This window comes from Amblyomma americanum, chromosome 11 (assembly GCF_052857255.1).
Source record: "Amblyomma americanum isolate KBUSLIRL-KWMA chromosome 11, ASM5285725v1, whole genome shotgun sequence".
NCBI classification, from domain to species: Eukaryota; Metazoa; Arthropoda; class Arachnida; order Ixodida; family Ixodidae; genus Amblyomma; species Amblyomma americanum.
In genome coordinates this window covers 33,877,342-33,898,559 of record NC_135507.1, presented here as the reverse complement: position 1 = coordinate 33,898,559, position 21,218 = coordinate 33,877,342, and the positions used below count along the sequence as shown (strand labels likewise).

Genomic DNA, 21,218 nt, shown 5'->3' with positions numbered 1-21,218 from the left:
CGGTAGACTGCGCGAGAGCAAGCTCCCGATAACCTCGGGTAGCTTGTTGCGGCGGAATCTGAAACTGTAGAACAACACCGAACTTACAGACGTGGAGTTTGCCGCAGCAGGACTCTTAGCATCCGTAGGTATACATGGAAGCAAAAGTTTTCAAAGCGGTTTTCTTATTTCACAGAGCACCTGTGAATTTGTCACTTCATGAAGAACAACCAAGTTCATCCTAGAACAGATTCTGTAAGTAAAGCGTCATTTTGGAGGCGATGTATCTTTAAAAAACCACGAAACGTGCGCATGGTAGACGCCCGCCACTGGTGGATGTGACGCGGTTGCACGACCCATAGAAACACATGTAAGCAAGACTGACCCAATTATATTTCTCGTTTGTCGGAGCACTCATGGAAGTGGCCATTCGGTAACACATGGCGAGTGCTTTTATGAAGAGTGTGACAAGGTATGCTTCGTCATTTCGGAGCTATCTTCTTCAAAATGCCACAATAAATGTGCATTGTGAAACCGGACATAGCCCCAAAAAGAGCTCTATCCGCTAGATGTTCCCCAAATTGTGTCACTTCTCGTGTAGTCTATTTCTGCCGCACGCGCTACATACCCTCGCAAATATGACGACTTCCAAAACAGTGGTGGAGGCCATGGCAGTTAAACAAGTGGGAGAAAGGCTGCGGTGTGTCTCACTGTGATTGGTGGAATGTCGCACCACTTGCTCGCACGGTCTGAACCCTTAATTGGCGTATCGGCTGCTCCGTCCAGTACTAAAAACATTAGAGGGGCTAGACGTTTTTAGCATACCGGCGACATATTAGCCTAGATGTGTACCGGTTTGCCAGACGCCGCATGCGCAGTGGCTCCGCCTGGTCCACCCATGCTACTGCGAATGCGTAGGAGGCATCTGGTAAACCAGTATACGTCTATGCTAGTACATCTTTGCTATGCTATTAGATTATCATAATCATATTTTATTCTCATTGTAGCATTCCAAATTACAAGAATTTCCAGAGCAATGATCAAACGCTAGTGAGAGTTCCGACAGAAAAAATTGCAATGCAGGCAACAATAATATATAGCAAAAGACATGACAAGGAGTAAAATTCAAACGAGAACAATTGGTACATTTTTTAGCACCAAACTAAGGCTTTAGTGCAACAGGACGACGCAAAAGAAAGAATGGCAAAAGGTGTTTTCCCCCCTACAAACAAGGTACACAAATCATCAAAATTACGGTAAATTTGTTTGCACGTGTGGATGAAAACACGTACCGGAGACGGTATCATTGTAGACCTACGTCGGTTTACCAGGCACCGGCTCTCGGCTACGCTCATGCGGTGACATGGGTGCGGCCAGGCGGGGCCACTGCGCATGCGCAGCCGGCGTCCGGTGAACCGGTATACGTCTACGCTAGAACGTCTAGCTCCGCTGTGCAAAATCTATTAAGGCTAGCACATACTCTGACGCATCAATCGTGTTGGTCGCGTCTATTTCAATATGTTGTGCAGTGGGCCAGTGGCGCTTTCAGTCTTTCTCTCCATCTTAATTGTTCGTCAAGAACACGTTAAAAGTGGCCTTCACAATCCCTCGGAGTCTTTTTCACCTGCCTCCGTGACGTAAACACGCACCTGTACAACGAGCGTCACGTGGAGCCGGGCAGTAACCGTGGTGGCAGCGGCGTGTCTTTGGCGCCGCTCGGCAGTGATGTCGGCTGGGGCGCGCACTTCCTGAGACGTGGCGGGCGAGGCGGCGCACAGTGGCCGTCGGGGACTAGCGAGAAGAGGGACGACGGCACCAGCGGTTCGACGCAGACCACAAGCCGGCTCTGCAGGCTGCCATGCGTGCAGGTGCCCCAGGGTTCCATGTGCCACCTGAAATGCGAAGACCTCCGTAATGCCTGGTGTATCATGCACGATAATAATAATAATAACTGGTTTGGGGGGAAAGGAAATGGCGCAGTATCTGTCTCATATATCGCTGGACACCTGAACCGCACCGTAAGGGAAGGGATGAAGGAGGGAGTGAAAGAAAGGAAGAAAGTGGTGGCGTAGTGGAGGGCTCCGGAGTAATTTCGGCCACCTGGGGATATTAAACGTGCACTGACATCGTACAGCACACGGGCGCCTTAGCGTTTCGCCTCCATAAAAACGCAGCCGCCGCGGTTTGGGTCGAACCCGGGAACTCCGGATCAGTAGCCGAGCGCCCTAACTATTGAGCCACCGCGGCGCATACACGATACATGCACGATACAAACTACAAATGCTTTAAAGCGAAAGCTTGACTTCTACCCACTGTAACTTTTTCGCCGTGTGCGCGAGTTTGACCTTGAGCCAAGGAGAAGCCGCTTGACAAGTATGACGTCACTGAGCCATCGCCGCCGAAACCAAGCGCTTTCCTCTTTCTATAGGCCGTCAGCATTATGTTCATTGGCGTTGCCGTTAACGTTCTAGACTGCGATGGTATTGAGGAAAGGAAGGGCGCATAACTGGCTCCTTGGGACAGTCGATGCCTCAATCGCGCTTTGAGGTACGTGGCGGTGGGGAGAGAGAGATGGTTGCATGCAGTAGCGTTGACAACGTTGTGACAGACGCGCGGCACTGCAGCAATAGGCCGTAGCATTCATTGGGTGCCCAAACTCTCGCGTTCAACCATTAATTTAACTGCCACCTGCCGTGGGCGCACTGCCTATCCAGTGTGCGGAACGCCTTCAACGTTACAGACGCCAAGCCGCGTCTACTCGTCCGATACACCAAAGCTTTCGCTCTCTAACCAGGTTCAGCAGTAGTTAAACCGCAGCTATTTTTTTGTTTGTGCTTTTAAAAGAATGACAGATTCTCGCACCAATAAACAAACCGTTTTCCCTATACACTCTAAACAAGAATACGCCCATATTGGTGTAAAGAGAGTTAACTGTCCGGTAGCACTACATGCCAGCTTGTTTAGAGAGTATTTATTAAATCAAGATATATGGTCAGTATGTCTGAATAACATATCACCTGCTTACGTAGCCAAAAAAAAAATAGGCGAGGAAAATCTACGAGACAAAAATGACACACACGAAACGATATTTGCTAACGTGATCACGAAAACGGTGAATAAAACTCTTGTCGCAGAGGCTGACTATTCACCAGTAGCCGATTCCAGTCTCTCATGATTGATGAAATAAACTGAATTTAGATACTTCGCTACGTAGGAATGTTTAGGCTTTACTTTAGAGTCCTCAATGTTCTGATATATAGGTTCATCCCCCAAAAATGCCGTCTGCTGCGGTGGCTCAGTGGCTTCACGTTCGGCCTCTGATCCCAAGGTCGTCAGTCCGATCCACGGCAGTCGTATTTCGATGGAGGCAAACTACAAAAACACCCATATGCTGTGCGATGTCAGCGCGTGTTAAGAACCCCAGGTGTTACTGAATTAATCCGGAGCTGTGCATTACGGCGCCTCCATAGCCAATGTGTCGCTTCGAGCTGATAAACCTCACAATTTACATTTTTTTTTCTGCAAAAGGTGCCGTTGTTGATGTTTCTTCCAATGGTATACTCTCGCTCCGAGATCCGAGGCGTTGCGCGGCCTTTGACTCTAGTATAGGAGGCTGTTAAGTCTAGAAGAATGTGGGACAGCATCCAGGCCGGCCTTGAAATAAGCAGGAACCGACCTGCCGGTGCAGGGCTCGGTGTTGCAGGCAAGTGGCCCCGTCTTGAGTGCGGGTCTCTGACCCTGGCCGCAGTGGCTTGCGTTCGGGTACGTCCCTGGCGCTTCACACTGGACCGTCACGTTGTGTATGCCTGCGAAATGGAAAGAAGGTTATGTCTCACTGAAAAAATAAAGAAAAAACTTGTTTCATGACCACGTATAATGTGCAGGTACTCGAAAAAATTCGGGAAACACGAGCCACGATGAAGTTGAATAGCTGCCGCCAGTTGCAGCCTGGCATCGACGGAAAACTGGTTACGCAGGGCACATCCGTCAGTTATTGGTTGCATGCTTCGAGTGACAAAGAGTAGCTTTTTTGTAGGTTTCTTGTTTCGTAAACTTCTGTAGCCAGCTGTAGATTGCATTGCCATTCTAACCCTGCTATCACGCTTAACAGTGCCTCAAATACTGTTGAGGGTATTTTCCCTATTTTTAATGCTGAATGCACTTCCTTGCTAGCAAACCGTATGTTCACGCTCCGTTCGTGAAAAACCGTTACGCTAAGAGTAATCGCCGCATCCATCATGTAATCGGGTTGAAGAATGCCGTTCGAAAGGTTTAATCAAGCACTTTCTGTCACGCAATTTGCGTGAGTTTGGCAAAAAAAAAAGATGTGGTCCGCCGCGTCTCATGTGCGCTTGATCGCGTTTATTCGGTGCTCGGTGGAATTTCGGACGGAGCGTTAAATGAAACGCTCTTAAGCGTGGCCCGCGTGGAGCGTTTTTTGCCCGCGAAATCGCGTCGTGCGCCCACGTCGACGAATTCACTCCCACATGGTCAGCAGCCGAGCGGCGTTTTTTTTGCCGCCCAGTTGTGCGATGCGCGCGCCCCCATCCATACTCAAATCAGAGACAGATGCGCAGGAAGCGAAGCCGCTGTCTCGCGCGCAGAATGGTCGCGAGCGCGTCTCTCTCGGCCGGCGTCACTCCGTCCAGAATTACGTGACGCCCGCTGCGGTTCTCGTTGGCCCTCTGTCGCTGCCCTCTCCTAGCGTCGGCGTTTTTTTTCTGTTCCGCCAGAACCCGACGATTTCGCAAAAACGTCCTCTCCGGCGTCAAAAAAAAAAAAAACGCTCCGCTGCCGTCGACGCCGACGATTCGCCCGGAAAAACGCTCTATGCGGGCCGCGCTTTATTGCATCCTGCAGTAGGTTGGACCGACGACGCTCGAGCTGTTCCGCCAATTTTTCACACTTCGTGCTTCGATAGGTGTACTGACGGAGTTCATAGATGCAAGCGACGTCGCCCATCGTCTGCAACGCGCCATACAGACTAGGAATGTGCGTGGACTGCACACGCACTGCCTCTTCGCAAATCGTGAAAGAACTAGCTCGTGAATCAAGTTCTTTCGGATCACATGTTACAGTCAAACATTCTTGATGTACTGGTGACGGAGATGGAAATAAAATGCTAGTCGCTAAATGTACCTCTAGAAAGGAGGGGCCAAGCTTAGAGGAGTATTAATATGCTGAGACGGCTTTGCGAGGAGAGTGGGCGTCACGTGTTCGGGTATTCCATTCAACGTATAGGCACGATATCGGCCCAACTTCACATATAAAGCTTCTTGCAGGAAGGCTGGCTTCGTGTCACAGCTGAGCAAAGTAGCCTTGGTCCAAGCAACATGGCGTCTAACCACGTTCAGTCGTTTCGTTTCGTCCTCGCCACTGAGCACATTCAAGCAATTAACCATCTATGACGCCCATAAAGTTGGCTGCCGGCCTAAAGTCACAGACCAGCCGACGGTCGGGAATTGGCCAATGCATGGTGCTCGGGTTAGTATTCAAAATTCATATTCTGATTACAGCTCAGCTTGCAACTTGACTGGACTGGTGTATAGTTAATGGGTGGCTCTTTGCAGTGTTTATATTTTTGCGAACAGAATAGGCGACTTATTCCCAACTGACATAGCTGCGCGTTCCCTCAAAGCATAGTTGCCACTGACCCGTTGTTGTGATGTAGTAGTTCGCAAGAACGGTGATGAATTTGCAAAACAGACACCCTAAAAAAAGACATTCACCTCCTCAGCTCTCAAGACTGCACTCACAGGCATGATCAATATAAAAGGAAACGCGTAGTTTGCACTCATGTCCAAAATTATTTATGCTTCAGTACGGACTTCAGAGGAGGAGGGGGTCAAAGGGATCATACCCCTGCTCAAAAGCTACTGAAAATAAAAAGGCATACAGTGGCGATCCATCGGTGGTGAAAGACAATACATGCATGCAGCGGTCCAATTATGTTTTCAGTTACCCGTCCGCATGTGTGATTCCTTTGTCTCAAGTTATTATTGTGCTTCTTCGCATAACTAGTTTCTGATAACTAACGTAAAACACACTATGGGGTAAGCTGATGGATAGATCGAAGGTGGATGTAGCGATAAATTTAAGAACGGCACACAGACGAGAAAGGACGGGACATGGGTTTGTAATTCTAGATGGCTCACTTATCTGTATTAGTGGCGGTGCAGCTTGGTCTAGTTAGTAATTTTGTCAGTGGATAAAGCATACGAGAGCAAGCGGAAAAATTCAAACCGACTCCTTCACTTTTTAGTTCTGAACTAAGAGGCATTTAGTTCGATTTGCTATATTTGTATGCGAGCATCACAAGATGCAAAACATGAATTTTTGCGCAAAAGAGGCTGGGAAGGGGCAATTGGGAGGGGGGGGGGGGAAGGGGTCGAGAGTCTCGTTACGAAAGAGCGTGGCTTTTTTTTCTTTCTTGGTCGCATGCAGATGAAACGCAGTGCTCATCGCTCATAGAGCGAGCTCTTGCGGCACATTTTGACCGTCACCGCATGTCTGGGAATAATTGATGGGCGATGAATGGTATCGATGTGGAGGAAAGGCGAGAGCATTCTCCTCTACCATCTATTCCTTTGTGCTCTTGTTCTCCAGCGTGGAGCACGAACTATACCACTACGACCAATGAGTGAGTGAATGAACTTTATTCCAATAATTGGAATTAATGAGGCATAGTGGGGTGGCATGGCCCCCAGTTGGGCCAGGTCACTGCCTGGGATCACTACCGCTACTTGTAACTTCACTAAACCAATGTCATCACTGGAACCCAATCAATATCACCTGTCACTGAAGTGTCCTTATCAAGTTGCTATTGCCGCGGGGCTTCGGTATAGCCGGTTTGCCTTATAACCGGTGTGTCATATAGGAGGTGTTTCGTCCTAGTCGATGTTATGGAAGGGGAAGAGCGATAACTCCCTTTAAATTCCACGTGCGCCCTGCCACAGTTGGCAAGTGGAGGCTTCAGTCTTTGGTCAGTCTTTCATGATCATTTGGTTATTTTCGTGCTCCAGAGGATTATCACAGCCCAGGCCGACTTCTCGGCCTACATTTGTAAGCAAACGTTATCTCCTTGTGAGCAAAATATCCGACTACAGTGGTGCAACTTACCCCCTCCGCAAGGCAGAGAACAGTCCGACATGTGGACCTTCCACGGATGCGGAGGCTCCGCGGTGTGATTCGTCTCCGGGACCGAGGAAGGCGGTCGCTGCTTCTCGGCGGCACCCCACCGGACGTCGCCTTCCTCGACCGCCGCGAACGTAGTCCCTTTGCCGAATGTGGACGCGTTGCGTTTGATCCTGCGCCGCCGACGCCGCCTCTGCAGGGCCCTGGGGGTCGCACTCTCTGCACGACAAGCACAGAGTGGTCAGAAACCGAAGCGGGCCGTCTTGTACAAAGAATTGAAAAAGTTCCGCGGAACTTTTCATTCCAGGCCTAGCCGTCGGCCGGAATCCCTTGGGACACAGCAGCAGCAAGGGCTTGATTGATGATGTCCTGCTGGACGTTAGGGTCTGGGCTGCAGAGCAGTCTCCCAGGATTCTAGAGTGCGTGAGCTATCGTACCTAGTCGGACAGGGCCACACCGTGTGGACCAAAGTTGCTGCCTCGTCGCAAATTCTGCACTGTGATCTGACGACTTCAGGATGCGACTTGCTGTAGAGCACTGGGTTTGGAAAACCCCCGTCTGCAATTTCCTCCACATAACCTCCTCTTTCTTATTGAGCGCTCTGTTGGCTGGAGGATAAATTTGTTGATTTAGTCTGTAGTATAGTGTGATTTCCTTGTATGCGTGCACATCCTCTCTGCTGTTTATAGTTTCGATGACTTGGGAGGTTCCAGGGAAGCCTGTGCATATCTGTAAGCCTGCCAGAATGCTTCTATAAGTACCTGTACAGGACTAGTTTCCCGCCAGACTCCCTCTATAGGAACCTTTACACGCCTGTTAGATCCTAAATAGCTTCCTTATAAACCAGTATCCGCTTGTTTGAACTACACCGGTTTACATCTGCATGCACCTGTTTGGTGCACTTATTAGACTTGACCGCGGAACCGTCAAAAGGCTGCCCTTCAAGCCTTCAGTTAATAGCTTAGAGTATACCGTCTTCCCGCCGGGTGTAAGCTGCTACACGCGGGAGCTGCTGGTAGTGCTTCGTTCAAGCAGGCAGCAATTATGGCGCCACTAATTTTTCCCCGGTTTCCAACTCTCTTAGGATGATGTCCACCCACGACGATTGTAGTAAAGAGGTTTAGGCTTAGCTTCTGAGGGAGGCATTCGGTATGACACGAATTCGCAACATCTGCCATAGAAGAGGTTGATCCTCCCGGTGCTACAGGAGGTTATTTGAGGGCAGCCCTGGCTGACTTTGTACGTCACCGCCGAGAACTTGGTTTGAATCGGGATGCTCCAGAGTCGTAGGGAAAGCTCTCTCTTTCGCCTCTTCCCGCTATTGCTATTAGGGAAGGACAAGTTGTTTCCAGCTAGTTTGCTAGTTGTTCACCATGCGCCGGGCACAATTGACAAGTGGCGAAAATAGCTGCTCATTCGCGTCGACTATACCCTGCTGTTATCTAAGGGTGCGTGCGCTGTGCCTTGCAGTGGCATAAGAAAACCATTCTTCGCCATGCCTAGCGCAACACGAACAGGAACTTGGACCGTCGCCTTTCTGTTTTCTCTCGAAAACAAAGGCGAGCTGAATTCACGACCTTCAGGCGACCTTCGTGTGCCGTGAAGGCGCCCCTGACTCGTTCACTAGAGAGACAAAATTGAGTCCCTTCGCGGCTGCGGTCATTACAGTATACTTGACTTTCAGCTTTTTCTTCTATATTTGGTTCTGCGGCATTTGTTGCCAGCCTCATCTTCACAGGGGACACTATATATAGAATCTGACTTGAAGGATACAACTTAAAAAAACAGCAGTCGGTAACACTGTGCCAATGTTCGCGGTGTCCTGTATTACTCCGCTAGCCAATCACAACAGCAAACAAAATCAGTTTTTAATGTTTGACTTCATTTAACAAGCCACGTATAAAAATTCAAGAGTTTATAATTTTTTCCTTGTGATTAGCTTCTTGTTCCTATAGCGAGAAAAGTATCAACAACGGACTAATTTCTTTGCGTGGAGGAATTGTCTGCGGTGGTCTCAATGTGGGCGAAGCTTCACTACAGACTTAATTGTATCCGACTATAGTGAACTCTACTCTGACACCTAAGAAGGCCCATAGAGCAGCAGTCTTACCTTCGTCAAGAGGAGTTCCTTCGTCCGAGAATTTCTGGAGTAAAAGAAAAAAAGGAAAAAGAGGCACTTTAGCTGGTGCGGGTTCAAAGGCGAGAAGTGCGGAAGGTGTGTCCATGAGCCATCGCATCATTATCGCGCGTATGCGTACCTGGCAGCGACCGCTGACGCAGAAGGCCCGGCCCCGCCCACCGCTGCAGTCGGTGCCGAAGGGGAAGCGACCCTCTTCGAACACGTCCATCTGGTAGTGGGTTTCCTTCCACACACGGTCCTGGCAGGCCACCACGCACGACACGTGAGGGTTGCCTGCGCGCGTAGTGATGAGTAAATTTGGGGAGGACGCGATGTTAGGAACGCATCTACAGTTCGCAGACATCGTGCAGCACTGAAAATACGGTACAGAGGATCTTCCAATGAACCTTTCGTTGTTGTACGAAATAGAGATTAATTCAGGAGGGCCATTGGTGATTTTACTACCAGGCACGCGATGCCAGTCATTTGCCATAATCCCCCCTTCGTGTTTTCCTCCTCTAGATGTACAGCTTAGAAGTGAAAAAAAACAGTTGTGTCTGTCCATTGTGTTCGTTCCGTGTTCGTCGTTTCGATGTCGCCCTCGTCCTTTTTACACTGAAGATATGAACATAACTGCACATTTCCAACTAGCCCAAGAGTTAAAGGGGCCCTGAAACACCTTCTGAGGAAAGCACATGAACCCGCTCAATCACTACATTGTGTTGTCATGAACATCTGAGCCAATTAGTACATTTCCACGCGCAGCACAGAACCCACAATCACGCGCACAAGTTGGAGAGCTTTTTTAAATTTTTTAATTGGTTTTTGGGGAACGGAAATGGCGCAGTATATCTGTCTCATATATCGGCGGACACCTGAACCGCGACGTAAGGGAAGGGATAAAGGAGGGAGTGAAAGAAGAAAGGACGAAAGAGGTGCCGTAGTGGTGGGCTCCGGAATAATTTCGACCACCTGGGGATCTATAACGTGCACTGACATCGCATAGTACACGGGCGCCTTATGCTGTGCGATGTCAGTGCACGTTAAAGATCCCCAAGTGGTCGAAATTATTCCGGAGCCCTCCACTTTCCGGCGACTTTTTCATACTCGTGCCCTCCTCCGTTCCATGTTCCTGCGTATGTCGGTTAAGAGATAGCTATTGGTCGGATTCTTTCAGACGTCACGCAGCTGCCATGGCCGCGGCCAGTCAGGCGCGTCGCTCCGGCAGGTCAGAAAGCTCCGCCCCCGTGGATAATTCCCGCGTGCATAGCCAGCCGGCGGTGAGGCTGAGTCGGTGGGGCTGGCGTAGGAACGCCGACCTTTCAGCGCGCAAAAAGTGACGAGAGAAGGGGGAAACGCGCGAAAACGCTGAAATTCGAATTTTGGCTACAGATAGATAACTCAGTTTATAACAAACGCATTAAAAAATTCTTGCTAGAGGATATTCGTGAAGCAGCATCCTTTAACATCCCAGGCATACCGAAACTTTATTGAGAGCATCTTTCAAAGCCCCTTTGAAGCTTTTAAAGTCATTTCCCTATCGAAAAACACGACAGAATATTTTCTGTTGTCCCAACAGATTTTTGTTTAGTATTCTGGGACCTGACAACGGAACATCCTATGGTAACAACATGATTTTCTGTAGTATTGTGAGCTCCCCTATCGTAACGACGGAGTAGGTTCTGTCGCTACATCAGACAACTTCGCAATACTCCAGAAAAATATGTAGTAACGACAGGACGACAAAATTGTGTTGCCTATATATGGTCACAACGAGCCGACGAAACCAGAACGATTTTAACTTCTGCGTGCAGCTTGACTGTTAATGCGTTCGGAAACAGCGCTGCGTGAATTTACACTTCAAGATCTGTACGCTGCCTAAATTCTGATAAGTGAAAGGAGAGCAAAATCAGACTTAAGTGTCGCTCATGGCCGCAGGTGTAATTGCTTCCGAGATATAGCCCTAAGTTTATTCGCGTGGAAACTTCATAGAGGCAGAAAATTAGCACCAGCTTTTGTTTACTACAGACGTCTAGTAGGCTGCTTACCGCTCCCAGCTTGAATAAATCTGCAGTGCATACGCCTGCGAAGCCACTGGGCCGAAAAATTAAGTTACCAAAATACTTGTATCAGCTGCACCACCTGTGGATAGGGGGGCTAACTTCCAACCACGACTGACAAAGCGAGGAAGTCTTGCCTTCTATGAACAGCGACAGGTGGCGCCACAGCAAAACGCTTTTATGGCTTCGCAATTTCCGCATGTGACACGTATTTTCGATTCACTCACGCTGAAAGCGATGAAAATACACACAGACGTACAGTAAAGCAAAACGCACCGCCAAATGTCATCTCTGTGTGACGTTTGAGAGCTGACAATCGATCGGTTCGGCCGAGAGAGGCACTGATTCTGATATCTCCGAGTGTGCCACACCCTGTACGTGCTAATGTAAATTTCATGTCGGGAAAGCAGGCTATTTTTCGCGCTTTGCCGTAGACTCAGCACCCACTCCACACAACAAGTTCTCCTGGTGACGGCAGCGTGGCCTCCTTACCCGGCTGCACTGGCAGTTGTCTCCCCCGTCCGCTGAGCAGACTGGAGTACTTGCGCCTGTACTTCTCGCACACCTTGGTCGCGTACTGGTCGGCGGTCACCATGCCCCGACACTGCGCCACAGAAGTGGTGCGGAAAAGGCGTCATTGAGGATGCGGTGACCGTATGGTTTTGAAAGAAAAAAATTTGGGTCGCGTTAGGTAAAAATTAAAATCATAGCTTGCATTTCGACGCATACAATATTCATCCGATATCATTAGAAGCCTCATAGGAGAAAAAAAATTTGCCGTCGCTCATAAAATTCGCTGATTGGATGGAGAGAAGTGACGTCACGAGACAGACAATGACGTAAATTCTGGTAAAGGCATCAAACGCTTCTGTTGCTATCGCACAGCCAACAAATAACGTAATTAGGTGTCCTTGTGAATTTTTTGATGGCCGCCTTGGTAAGAACGCTGCAAAAACAGCTTGTCGATGCCAGTAATAGGCGGAAGTAGCAAAGTTCAAGGAAGGTTGAGTGGGTAAGGAAATTAAAGGCAAGTATAAGATTGGTTTGGTTTGGTTTATGGGGGTTTAACGTCCCAAAGCGACTCAGGCTATGAGGGACGCCGTAGTGAAGGGCTCCAAATATTTTTGACCGCCTGGGGCTTAACGTGCACTGACATCGCACAGTACACGGGCCTTTAGCACTTCGCCTCTAGCTATCAAAATGCGACCGCCACGGTCGGGATCGAACCCGCGTCTTTTGGGTCGCGCGAAAAGGGAAGCTGGATTTATTGAAAGGAACACGGTAACCTTATTACGCTTCTGTATAGTTTATGTTCTCCGCGACTGCTCGGATCACTTCCCTCCAAAGCGCCGTCGATGCGCACGTTCGCTCCGAATATAAACAAGTTGATGTCCTGTGCAGGAGCCACTTTGCTGCAGTGCTCAGCTTTTCAGAAAAGTACGTCCAGTCGAAAATGTCGAGCCAAATTTTACTGCGACTTTTTACGTGTTCCCGACAAGTGCTTGATCAATGCGATGTTTTGGTGTGCATAGATGACCTTCCTGCCTATATCCAACCCTCGCCGTTTCGCTGTAACGCTCGAGCAACAGTTAAGTGTCTTAATTAACGTTATTGGCTGCCATGAATAACAGGACTGCGAATGACAACGCGTTGAAAGCATAACATCTGCACGCATTACAACCAATCTCTAACCCGTCTTATCAGTGGCACTTGAAATAGCGCCAGCATGCATTCTTGCAAGCGCCATTACGCTTTGGAAGTGTTTCTGGAACACTCACCTTTCTTGTGGAATCGCACAGCTTGTAAGTTTCCTTTTTGCCCGTGCACCGCGATCTAAAACGAGAACGCAAGCAATGTGACTGTCCTGGCCTCAAGCAGGGAAGTCAGTGTGTGTGTGTGTGTGTGTGTGTGTGTGTGTGTGTGCGGGGGGGGGGTGGCTTAAAAAACTTCTTTAGACAGTCTATACACTGTCCATAGACTTCTATCTATAAAGTCCATAGACGAACCCTATAGAACAGTCTATAGGCAATACAAATCCTATACACAGTCTATAGATTACGGTCATACACTTTTAATAGACTTTTGTCTATAGACTGAATAGACAAAAACAAATATCTATAGGAAGGCAACAGAGTTTATGAGAAGTCTAAAGACTGTCTATGGACTATTTTTATAAGGCGGGCAGCAACATTATGACGTTATCAAGTTTCCCGAAGGACTGTGGGAGAACAAACGTTTTAACGCGGAATGTATTTTAAGGCTCGTACCCTATACATCTGTGTTCCATCCGCAGAAAAAAAAGCGCCGGGCTACAATACAACTACAGCAACGACCATGTCATAACATATCCGCAAATGTGAGCGTATACACCATGCGAAAGGTTCCACCGAACGCTTTCTAATTTAATGGCATGAGTTTCGTGGGTCCTCTAAATTTCGGAAGTAACACCCTGAGTATTTTCCGTATGTTTAACCAGATGTGTGGCCCTTTTTTTTGTTCCCAGCTGTACACCGCAGTAACGAAAGATACACTGGGGAGTGCGGAGGCGTGTTGGCGTGTAGGCTTAACTGGGTGACCGAATGCGTGCAGCGCACGCATCAGGTATTCCGGTATACCTACGTCTATACTAATACTTCTCCGCATGGCGAAAACTCTCTTTTATGGGTGCGATGTAGACTGCGCCACCGTCAGGCTTTCGTCGATAGGGCGGAACAGAGGCGCGGTGAAGAGAATTAATTCATTATTTTTCCAGAACGAAAAGGTACATCCTGGAGAGGTTCATGGACTAAAAGCTGTTAGCAAGAACTTGACAGGGGCCCATGAACCTCCAATTGGCACACAGCGACAAAACGCACATAAACCTAATTAAACTATACAGAGAGTTTGAAAATAAAGAACCAGCATAATCAAATAGTCGACAGATACCAGGAGTATCTTTGCAAATCCAAAGCAGGCGTAAATACTATTACAAAAACGGCAAGGGGGAAAAGAAAACAATGAAACATTGAGAATTTATATGTGGTACTATAGAAGTTTACAGAAGCACACACATACACGCTATATATTAACAAAATGCATTTTAAGCTCTTTTGGATTTACATTAGCTAGGAAGAGTGTCTCAATTAACATACGCCGACAAATATGGCGAAGAAGAAAGAGCGATCGCAAGAAGTCCTGTAGCTTCTTTTCTTCTCCAAAGTCCCATCATGGGACTTTAATCTTCGTTTTCCAACAGACAGCCTCTACTGCATGCAGCTCTTAGCGGGGAAGTAGTGCACTCACATGGCGTTGCACTCGCGGGCCACGAGCTGGAAGCCCGAGCCGCCGGCGAGGCACGAGTGTCGGCACTCGCTGACCGCGTGCCAGGGTCCCCACCCCGAGTGCGGGGCGGCGCCGCGAGGGCTGCTGGCCGACGGCGAAGAGGCCGCCATCAGGGGCGACTGGCGCACGGGGCAGGCGCCCTCGGCCGAGTCGTCCTCCGTGCTGCGGCCATAGCAGTCGAACGCCTGCGGGCCGCGCAGTCGCCGAAATCACTCGCCGTCGCCAGACACTATTAGTGGGTGTGTTCTCCAGGAAAGTGTGGCAGCAGTCGCTTAAGTCTTAGAAAAGCTCCCACTGTCTCTTCTATCCTTAAGCCCGTTATACTTAGTGGCACGGGCTATCTTTCGTTCTTTTTATTGTCCCACAATAATTTTTGTCTCTTCTATCCAGAGCCCGTTATACTTAGTGGCACGGGCAGGGACACTTGGACACTTTATTTTTCATTCCTTTTACAGTCGCACAATAATTTTTGTTTCTTCTATCCAAAGGCTAAATCTACACAGCGACTGCTGTACTGCCCCTTTCCCTTTCCTGCAGTAATAAGAGTAATTGGAGTATGTGTGTCATAACAGGAAACTTGATGGCGACACTGCTTCAGCATCACGTGGTCGCACACTAACGCTACCCTTTGGCCAATGAGAATGTGCCGTTCGTGGTCACGTGATACAGCTATGTGGGCCTAGGAAATGCTTGTCGGGTCTATCGAGTGGCAGCTCCCGGCCGCATGACCTAAGCCTAACTAGCCCAACTTTCCATCCTACTAAGCCTAACCTGGTCGCTTAATTGCGAAGAGATGACATCAGTTAGTTTTCAATCACGAAACATGTGCCGCCGGGCGAACGACAACCGCGGCACAATGAAGAACCTCGAATAAGGCTGTGGTTTTAGGTGTCGGGTGACTTCAGCAGCGACGTTGTGCTCTTGCTATACATGCCCGGCCACATGACAATTCCCGCCGAGAGTCTTTCATCCGTTGTGGGTGTTCTGTCGCCCTCGTACCTGGCACTCCCCGTCGACGCAGTAGCGGTTGGTGTTCCTGGCCTGCCTCCGCTGGCTGAGGCTCCAGCAGGGCGTGCCGTCGGGGATGCGCCAGCCGTGGGTCATGTAGCCGCCGCCACGCTTGCGACACCACACGTAGCACGAGTGCGTGTCTGGGTGTAGGAATAGAGAGGAGAAGGACCATCATCATCAGCCTGACTACGCCCACTGCAGGGCAGGGGCCTCTCCCATGTCTATCCAATTAACCCTGTCCTGTGCCAGCTGCAGTCATCGTATACCCGCAAACTTCTTAATCTCATTCGCCCACCTAACCTTCTGCCGGCCCTGCTACGCTTGCCTTCTCTTGGAATCTACTCCGGTACTCCTTAATGACCAGCGGTTATCTTGCCATTCAGATTACACGCCCTGCCCAAGCCCATTTCTTCCTCTTGATTTCGACGAGGATGTCATTAACCCGCGTTTGTTCCCTCACCCACGCTTCCTGAGCTATCGAGCGTGACTTCAGCAGTCAAATGCAGTTGCGTTGATGCGTATAGCACCACATCTGGGTTTCACTGTGGCGACGCCCTCAACAACTTGAGAAAATACCTGCGGCAGTAAATGTACGGCTTTGCCTTTTAATCCCCTAAAATGTCTTGCTTTGCCTCCTCAAATTATTGCATAGTTTACGTATGGTAGTACGGCTGTTGTGTGCGTCGCCATTCATTGACAGGACGGTCAACAGCGCACCGCGTACTCACAGTCTCTGCTGGGGAACTGCGTCCCATACGGTTCGATGGCCTTGTCTCGTGCTGCCGCCTGGCGACAGATGCTCAGCACGAATTCGTCCAGCAGGCGTTGGTTCTTGGACGCCGTGCATAGCTGCGCGGTTCGAGAAAAGAGAAACAATGGAAGAGAATGAGCAAATGGCTGTAATAAACGAAAAACATACGCCAAAGCTATGATTGGAGCCCCGCTTAGCTCAGGCGATCAGTATACTTGTCACGTGCGCTCGCCACTATCACACAGCTGTTCCCATATATGGTTCCCATAGTTCTAGGGTTGCAGAAGGCGAAATATGAAGTCACCCTTGTGCCGAGATAGTTATGTGCGCGTTAAGGAACCCCAGATGGTCGACATTCAGAACCCTCCACTGTGCGAGGTGCGTAGTACACTCTAAGCACGAATACGCCTATATGATACTAAAAAGGGAGTAAGCTGTCTCTACTGCACTTTTTATAAAAGTGAGTGCGCTAGAGAACAGCTTACGCCCTTTTTTACTCCCTTCTGTTTAGAGTGTAGCCGCCACATGAAAATACAATAATTTTATTTATTTCGTTTCGTTTATTTCATGTACTCGACGACATGAGGGTGTAAGAGATAAGAAAAGGCCTCGTGGGCCGATTTTATTTTCTAAAGTCTGTGTTCGGTTAAGCATTGATTTAAAATCATTTCAGTCCGATTTATAACGTAAACGCACATCCACCTCGTCATTTTCTCTGGGCCGAGTGGGTCGCCTTATAGCTAAACCCAAACCCTTGAGACTGTTGTGGTCGTGAGTATAACCATAGCGACCCCGTGCGCTAAAACGAGACTACCTTGAAACCAGCAGTTAGTGAAGATCTGACCGGGTTTCGGCGGTCTCTAAATAACACGTTTCTCTCTGTCTAGTTCGCCTCGTGAGGCGGGGTGGGCGAGGCTAAGAACGGCACCCCGGCGTTTATTTGAACATTGAAGGTTTGCGGCGAGGACGTTGCGGAGATCGCTTCCGTGGGCGACCTCGAAAAAGGCTGGATGTCTGGTTTGCTTACCCAGCCTATACCCTTGCTTGGGCGGGACACAGTACCGAAACAAATGTGTTTCAGACCAGTCACGCCTGATGTCAGGTGATCAACGTAAGAGGATTTTTTTTGCCCTTACCCGTGAAGTGTTTAATTAAATAAATAAAATTAGCAGGCTAAATTTGTGCGTATCTAAATAAGGAAAAATACTTTGTGGAAATGTGCACGGAGCAGGAAGTACAGTATAATGAAGTGAAGAAGATTAACGAGTTGCTGAACACTATACGTCATAGAAAAACTGCGTGAAAAAACGCGGACGACAGAAAAGACACTGGCGCCCTCTATACTTCCTGTTGTCCGCGTCTTTTTGCACAGTTTCGCCGTTATGTATAGGGAGCAGAAAGCTTCACTGGCGAATAAATTTTACTTCGCCTGATTTGTTTTAAAATGCATGCGGTTGGCTAATTACATTTAGTTTCTTATAAGGGTCCCAATACAGTAGTGCACTTCAGAACATTTTATCTTTGATATCGTTTTAAACTTTGTGTGATTGAGGTATATTAATAAAACTTGAGCTAGCATATCAAGAGGACAACCAGCTAATAATAATAATAATAGTTGGTTTTTGGGGAAAGGAAATGGCGCAGTATCTGTCTCATATATCGTTGGACACCTGAACCGCGCCGTAAGGGAAGGGATAAAGGAGGGAGCGAAAGAGGAATGGAAGAGGCGCCGTAGTGGAGGGCTCCGGAATAATTTCGACCACCTGGGGATCTTTAACGTGCACTGACATCGCACAGCACACGGGCGCCTTACCGTTTTTCCTTCATAAAAACGCAGCCGCCGCGGTCGGGTTCGAACCCGGGAACTCCGGATCAGTAGCCGAGCGCCCTAACCACTGAGCGGCAGCTCCGTTCCTCGAAAGTAAATCGAGGATTGAGTCACGTACCATACTTCAGGATCAAGGCAAGTAACTAGAGCAGCCCACGTGCCTTGCACTTTACAGATTGAGTTTAGTTTAAAAGTTCCAGTTTAGAATTTTTATGACTAGAAACTTACAGAATTTGTTTCCCGGCCCGCTTTCTGCACACAGAGTGACTTCTATTTTCACTCCAGCGTTCGCTTAGGGCAGCCTAACTAAAAGAAGGTCGGCTCCTACACTAACAGAAAGGAGTAAAAGGGGTGTAAGCTATACTCTAGCGCGCTAGAGAACAGCTTACACCCTTTTTACTCCCTTAAAGGCGTATATGTGTTTACAGTGTACAAGATATTGGTGTAAAATATCACCGTTTACAACACAACGCACCTGTGTAGCATCGCAGATCTGTACCCTCTTGTCGGAGCCGTCGCAGAATCGTCCACCGTTCTGTGGGCTGCAGAGAGGTGTTTGATGGGTGTTATGCGGATAAGATCAGAGGTCAGTGCAAGGTTCAAGGGTGAAGCATCTTACGAGCAGCGAAGAATGGAGATAATTTAATCCACGGTGTCGTAACAAAAAATATTTACCGTCATGGGCAGACACGTGATGCGTGGGACCGATGTACTGCTCGAATGTGCGGATAATACGTGCACGGTGTAGCCTATAGTCACACAACTTAAGTCTGCATTGACCGCCACACAGAATTATCCGTGACAAAAAAGTAGCCTTGTGCTAAAGCTTTTCTTGTCACTTGAAAAGCTAACCGCCAACCGAAACTGTAACCTGAAGAATTTTAATTCCTCTGGCTTGTTCGATATGGCCGAACATCAAAAAACTGATTTTGTTTGCTGTTTTAACCGGTCAGCGGAGTAATAAAGGGCGCCGCGGGCCATGACCCTTTGTTAGCAACTGTAGTTTCTGTAAGTTGTACCTTACTATAGCGAAAACTGCGACATTGACTTTTGAGTTCTCTAGTTTGCAGTGTTAAACTAAGTTTTTGGCGCCAGCGTACACTGCGTTAAAGCCAATGCTAGCTTTAGTAGCATCGCACGTCATGCACGGATCTTTAGTACAGACACACTATAAACTCCTGTCTGTGAGAGTAAGTGGGCGTTGTGTGTGGAAACGGTTTATGGCGATGACTGAGAGCGAAGTAAGCGCATATAGACGAAACTCGCATACCTGGGTCTGTCGCAGCGGCGGCGGGACACCTTGACACCCACGTAGGCGTAGTCCCCGCGTGCCACGCAGTCCGACCGGCAGGTGCCGAACGCCGACCAGGAACCCCATCCGCCGTCCACGGGAGGGTCGCGAGAGCGCCTCCGCTCCAGCTCGTCGCGCCGGGCGACGCAGTAGCCGCCGCGGCACCACTGCGACCGCCATCGTCGTCATCAACCACGTGACGTCCATTGTACACTCTAAGCAGGAATACACCTATATGGGAGTAGAAAGGGTGTAAACTGTCCTCTAGCGCGCACCCTTTTATGAAAGGGTGTGCTGTACACTCTAAACAAAGGGAGTAAAACTGTCCTCTAGCGCACACCCTTTTATAAAAGGGTGTGCGCTAGAGTACAGTTTACTCCTTTTTACACCCACATTGGTGTATTTGTGTTTAGAGTGTAGAGGACAGCTTACTCCATTTTTACACCTTTCTGTTCAGAGTGTATAGGCGAGGGCCTCTCCCGTATATCTTCGGTTGCCTCTGGCCTGGGCGAGTTGCGGCTGCCTTACCCCGCCAAATTTTCTAATCTGTCCTTCCCAGCTGACCCTCTGCCAGTCGCATACCGTTCCTTTTTTTCCATTGGTATCCACCCTGTTTCGTGGAGGAAACTGGATGCCAGGGGTGTTGCTTTCCGGGTGAAGTTCCAGGCTGCGCTCCCCACGGCGCTCTTCGCCGTTTGCAGTAGTCCCGCGCAGACTACTCATCATTCATCCTCATTTGTTCGATCCTTAAAGGCCCCTGGCGGGTCACTTGGCCAAAATGCATGAGAGAACTTGGCTCTCCTTTTTGATTATGGACATTCCACGCAAAGCACACGGGCGCCTTAGCGTTTTGCCTCCATAAAAACGCACCCGACCGCGGCGGCTGCGTTTTCATGGAGGCAAAACGCTAAGGCGCCCGTGTGCTGTGCGATGTCAGTGCACGTTATAGGTCCCCAGGTGGTCGAAATTATTCCGGAGCCCTCCACTACGGCACCTCTTTCTTCCTTTCTTCTTTCACTCCCTCCTTTATCCCTTCCCTTACGGTGCAGTTCAGGTGTCAAACGATATATGAGACAGATACTGCGCCATTTCCTTTCCCCAAAAGCCAATTAAAAAATTAAAAAAAAACATCCCACGCGCCCGACCTGTACATATGTACATAACACATGTATATAGTACCTCTCTCCCCCTACCCTTTCTGGCTGTCCCCTCACCTCTTTCATTTCATTTCTCCAGTCTGCCTGCTATATCCCTTTATTTCCGGTGCCCCAGCTCAGGCGCTTCCTGTATAGCAATGGTGGATGCCGGGGCTAGCAATTATCTTTTCCTTCCTTTTTGATATTATTTCAACAAACCACTATTAATACTACTAAGAGAACTTGTTGTTGGGGCTATTTGGGGCATAAATCTAGCCCGATGACAGCTTTTTTACAGCGTAGGCATTTAGTTCTCCGGCGACGGCGTAACCAAAAACCATTTCCGGAGGTGTCAGTAGGTTTACCCCCGAAAAGAACTAAAAACGCACTTCTTTATTTACGAGTGTGGCACGGGAACGTCACACCGCGGTTTGACGTTTCCCTGTACACCAGTGGTGTGTTGTCTGAATTCGTCACAGAAGCTGCGCTTTTCGATGCCGCAACCGCAAATTACCTCAATTAGACCCCAAATACTCCTTTTAAGGCCCTGAAATTCTCTGAAACTCCGCAAAAATTCCCATTTTGCCA

At 48.8% G+C, this 21,218-nt stretch overlaps 1 protein-coding gene across 1 annotated transcript in view; it reads right to left on the bottom strand.

Annotated features, from left to right (window-relative positions):
• LOC144110506 (A disintegrin and metalloproteinase with thrombospondin motifs 18-like) overlaps positions 1-21,218 on the bottom strand; it is a 156,778-nt gene that overhangs the window by 2,327 nt on the left and 133,233 nt on the right. The window contains exons 13-24 of the mRNA XM_077643481.1: positions 19,474-19,661; positions 18,679-18,745; positions 16,353-16,473; positions 15,613-15,764; positions 14,575-14,798; positions 13,071-13,125; positions 11,785-11,896; positions 9,372-9,526; positions 9,224-9,257; positions 7,099-7,332; positions 3,656-3,785; positions 1,629-1,871 (exon numbers count right to left, since the gene is read on the bottom strand). Coding sequence (XP_077499607.1) covers positions 1,643-1,871; positions 3,656-3,785; positions 7,099-7,332; positions 9,224-9,257; positions 9,372-9,526; positions 11,785-11,896; positions 13,071-13,125; positions 14,575-14,798; positions 15,613-15,764; positions 16,353-16,473; positions 18,679-18,745; positions 19,474-19,661 — 1,701 coding nt within the window. The 3' untranslated portion in view covers positions 1,629-1,642. The remainder of the gene's footprint in view (positions 1-1,628; positions 1,872-3,655; positions 3,786-7,098; positions 7,333-9,223; positions 9,258-9,371; positions 9,527-11,784; positions 11,897-13,070; positions 13,126-14,574; positions 14,799-15,612; positions 15,765-16,352; positions 16,474-18,678; positions 18,746-19,473; positions 19,662-21,218) is intronic.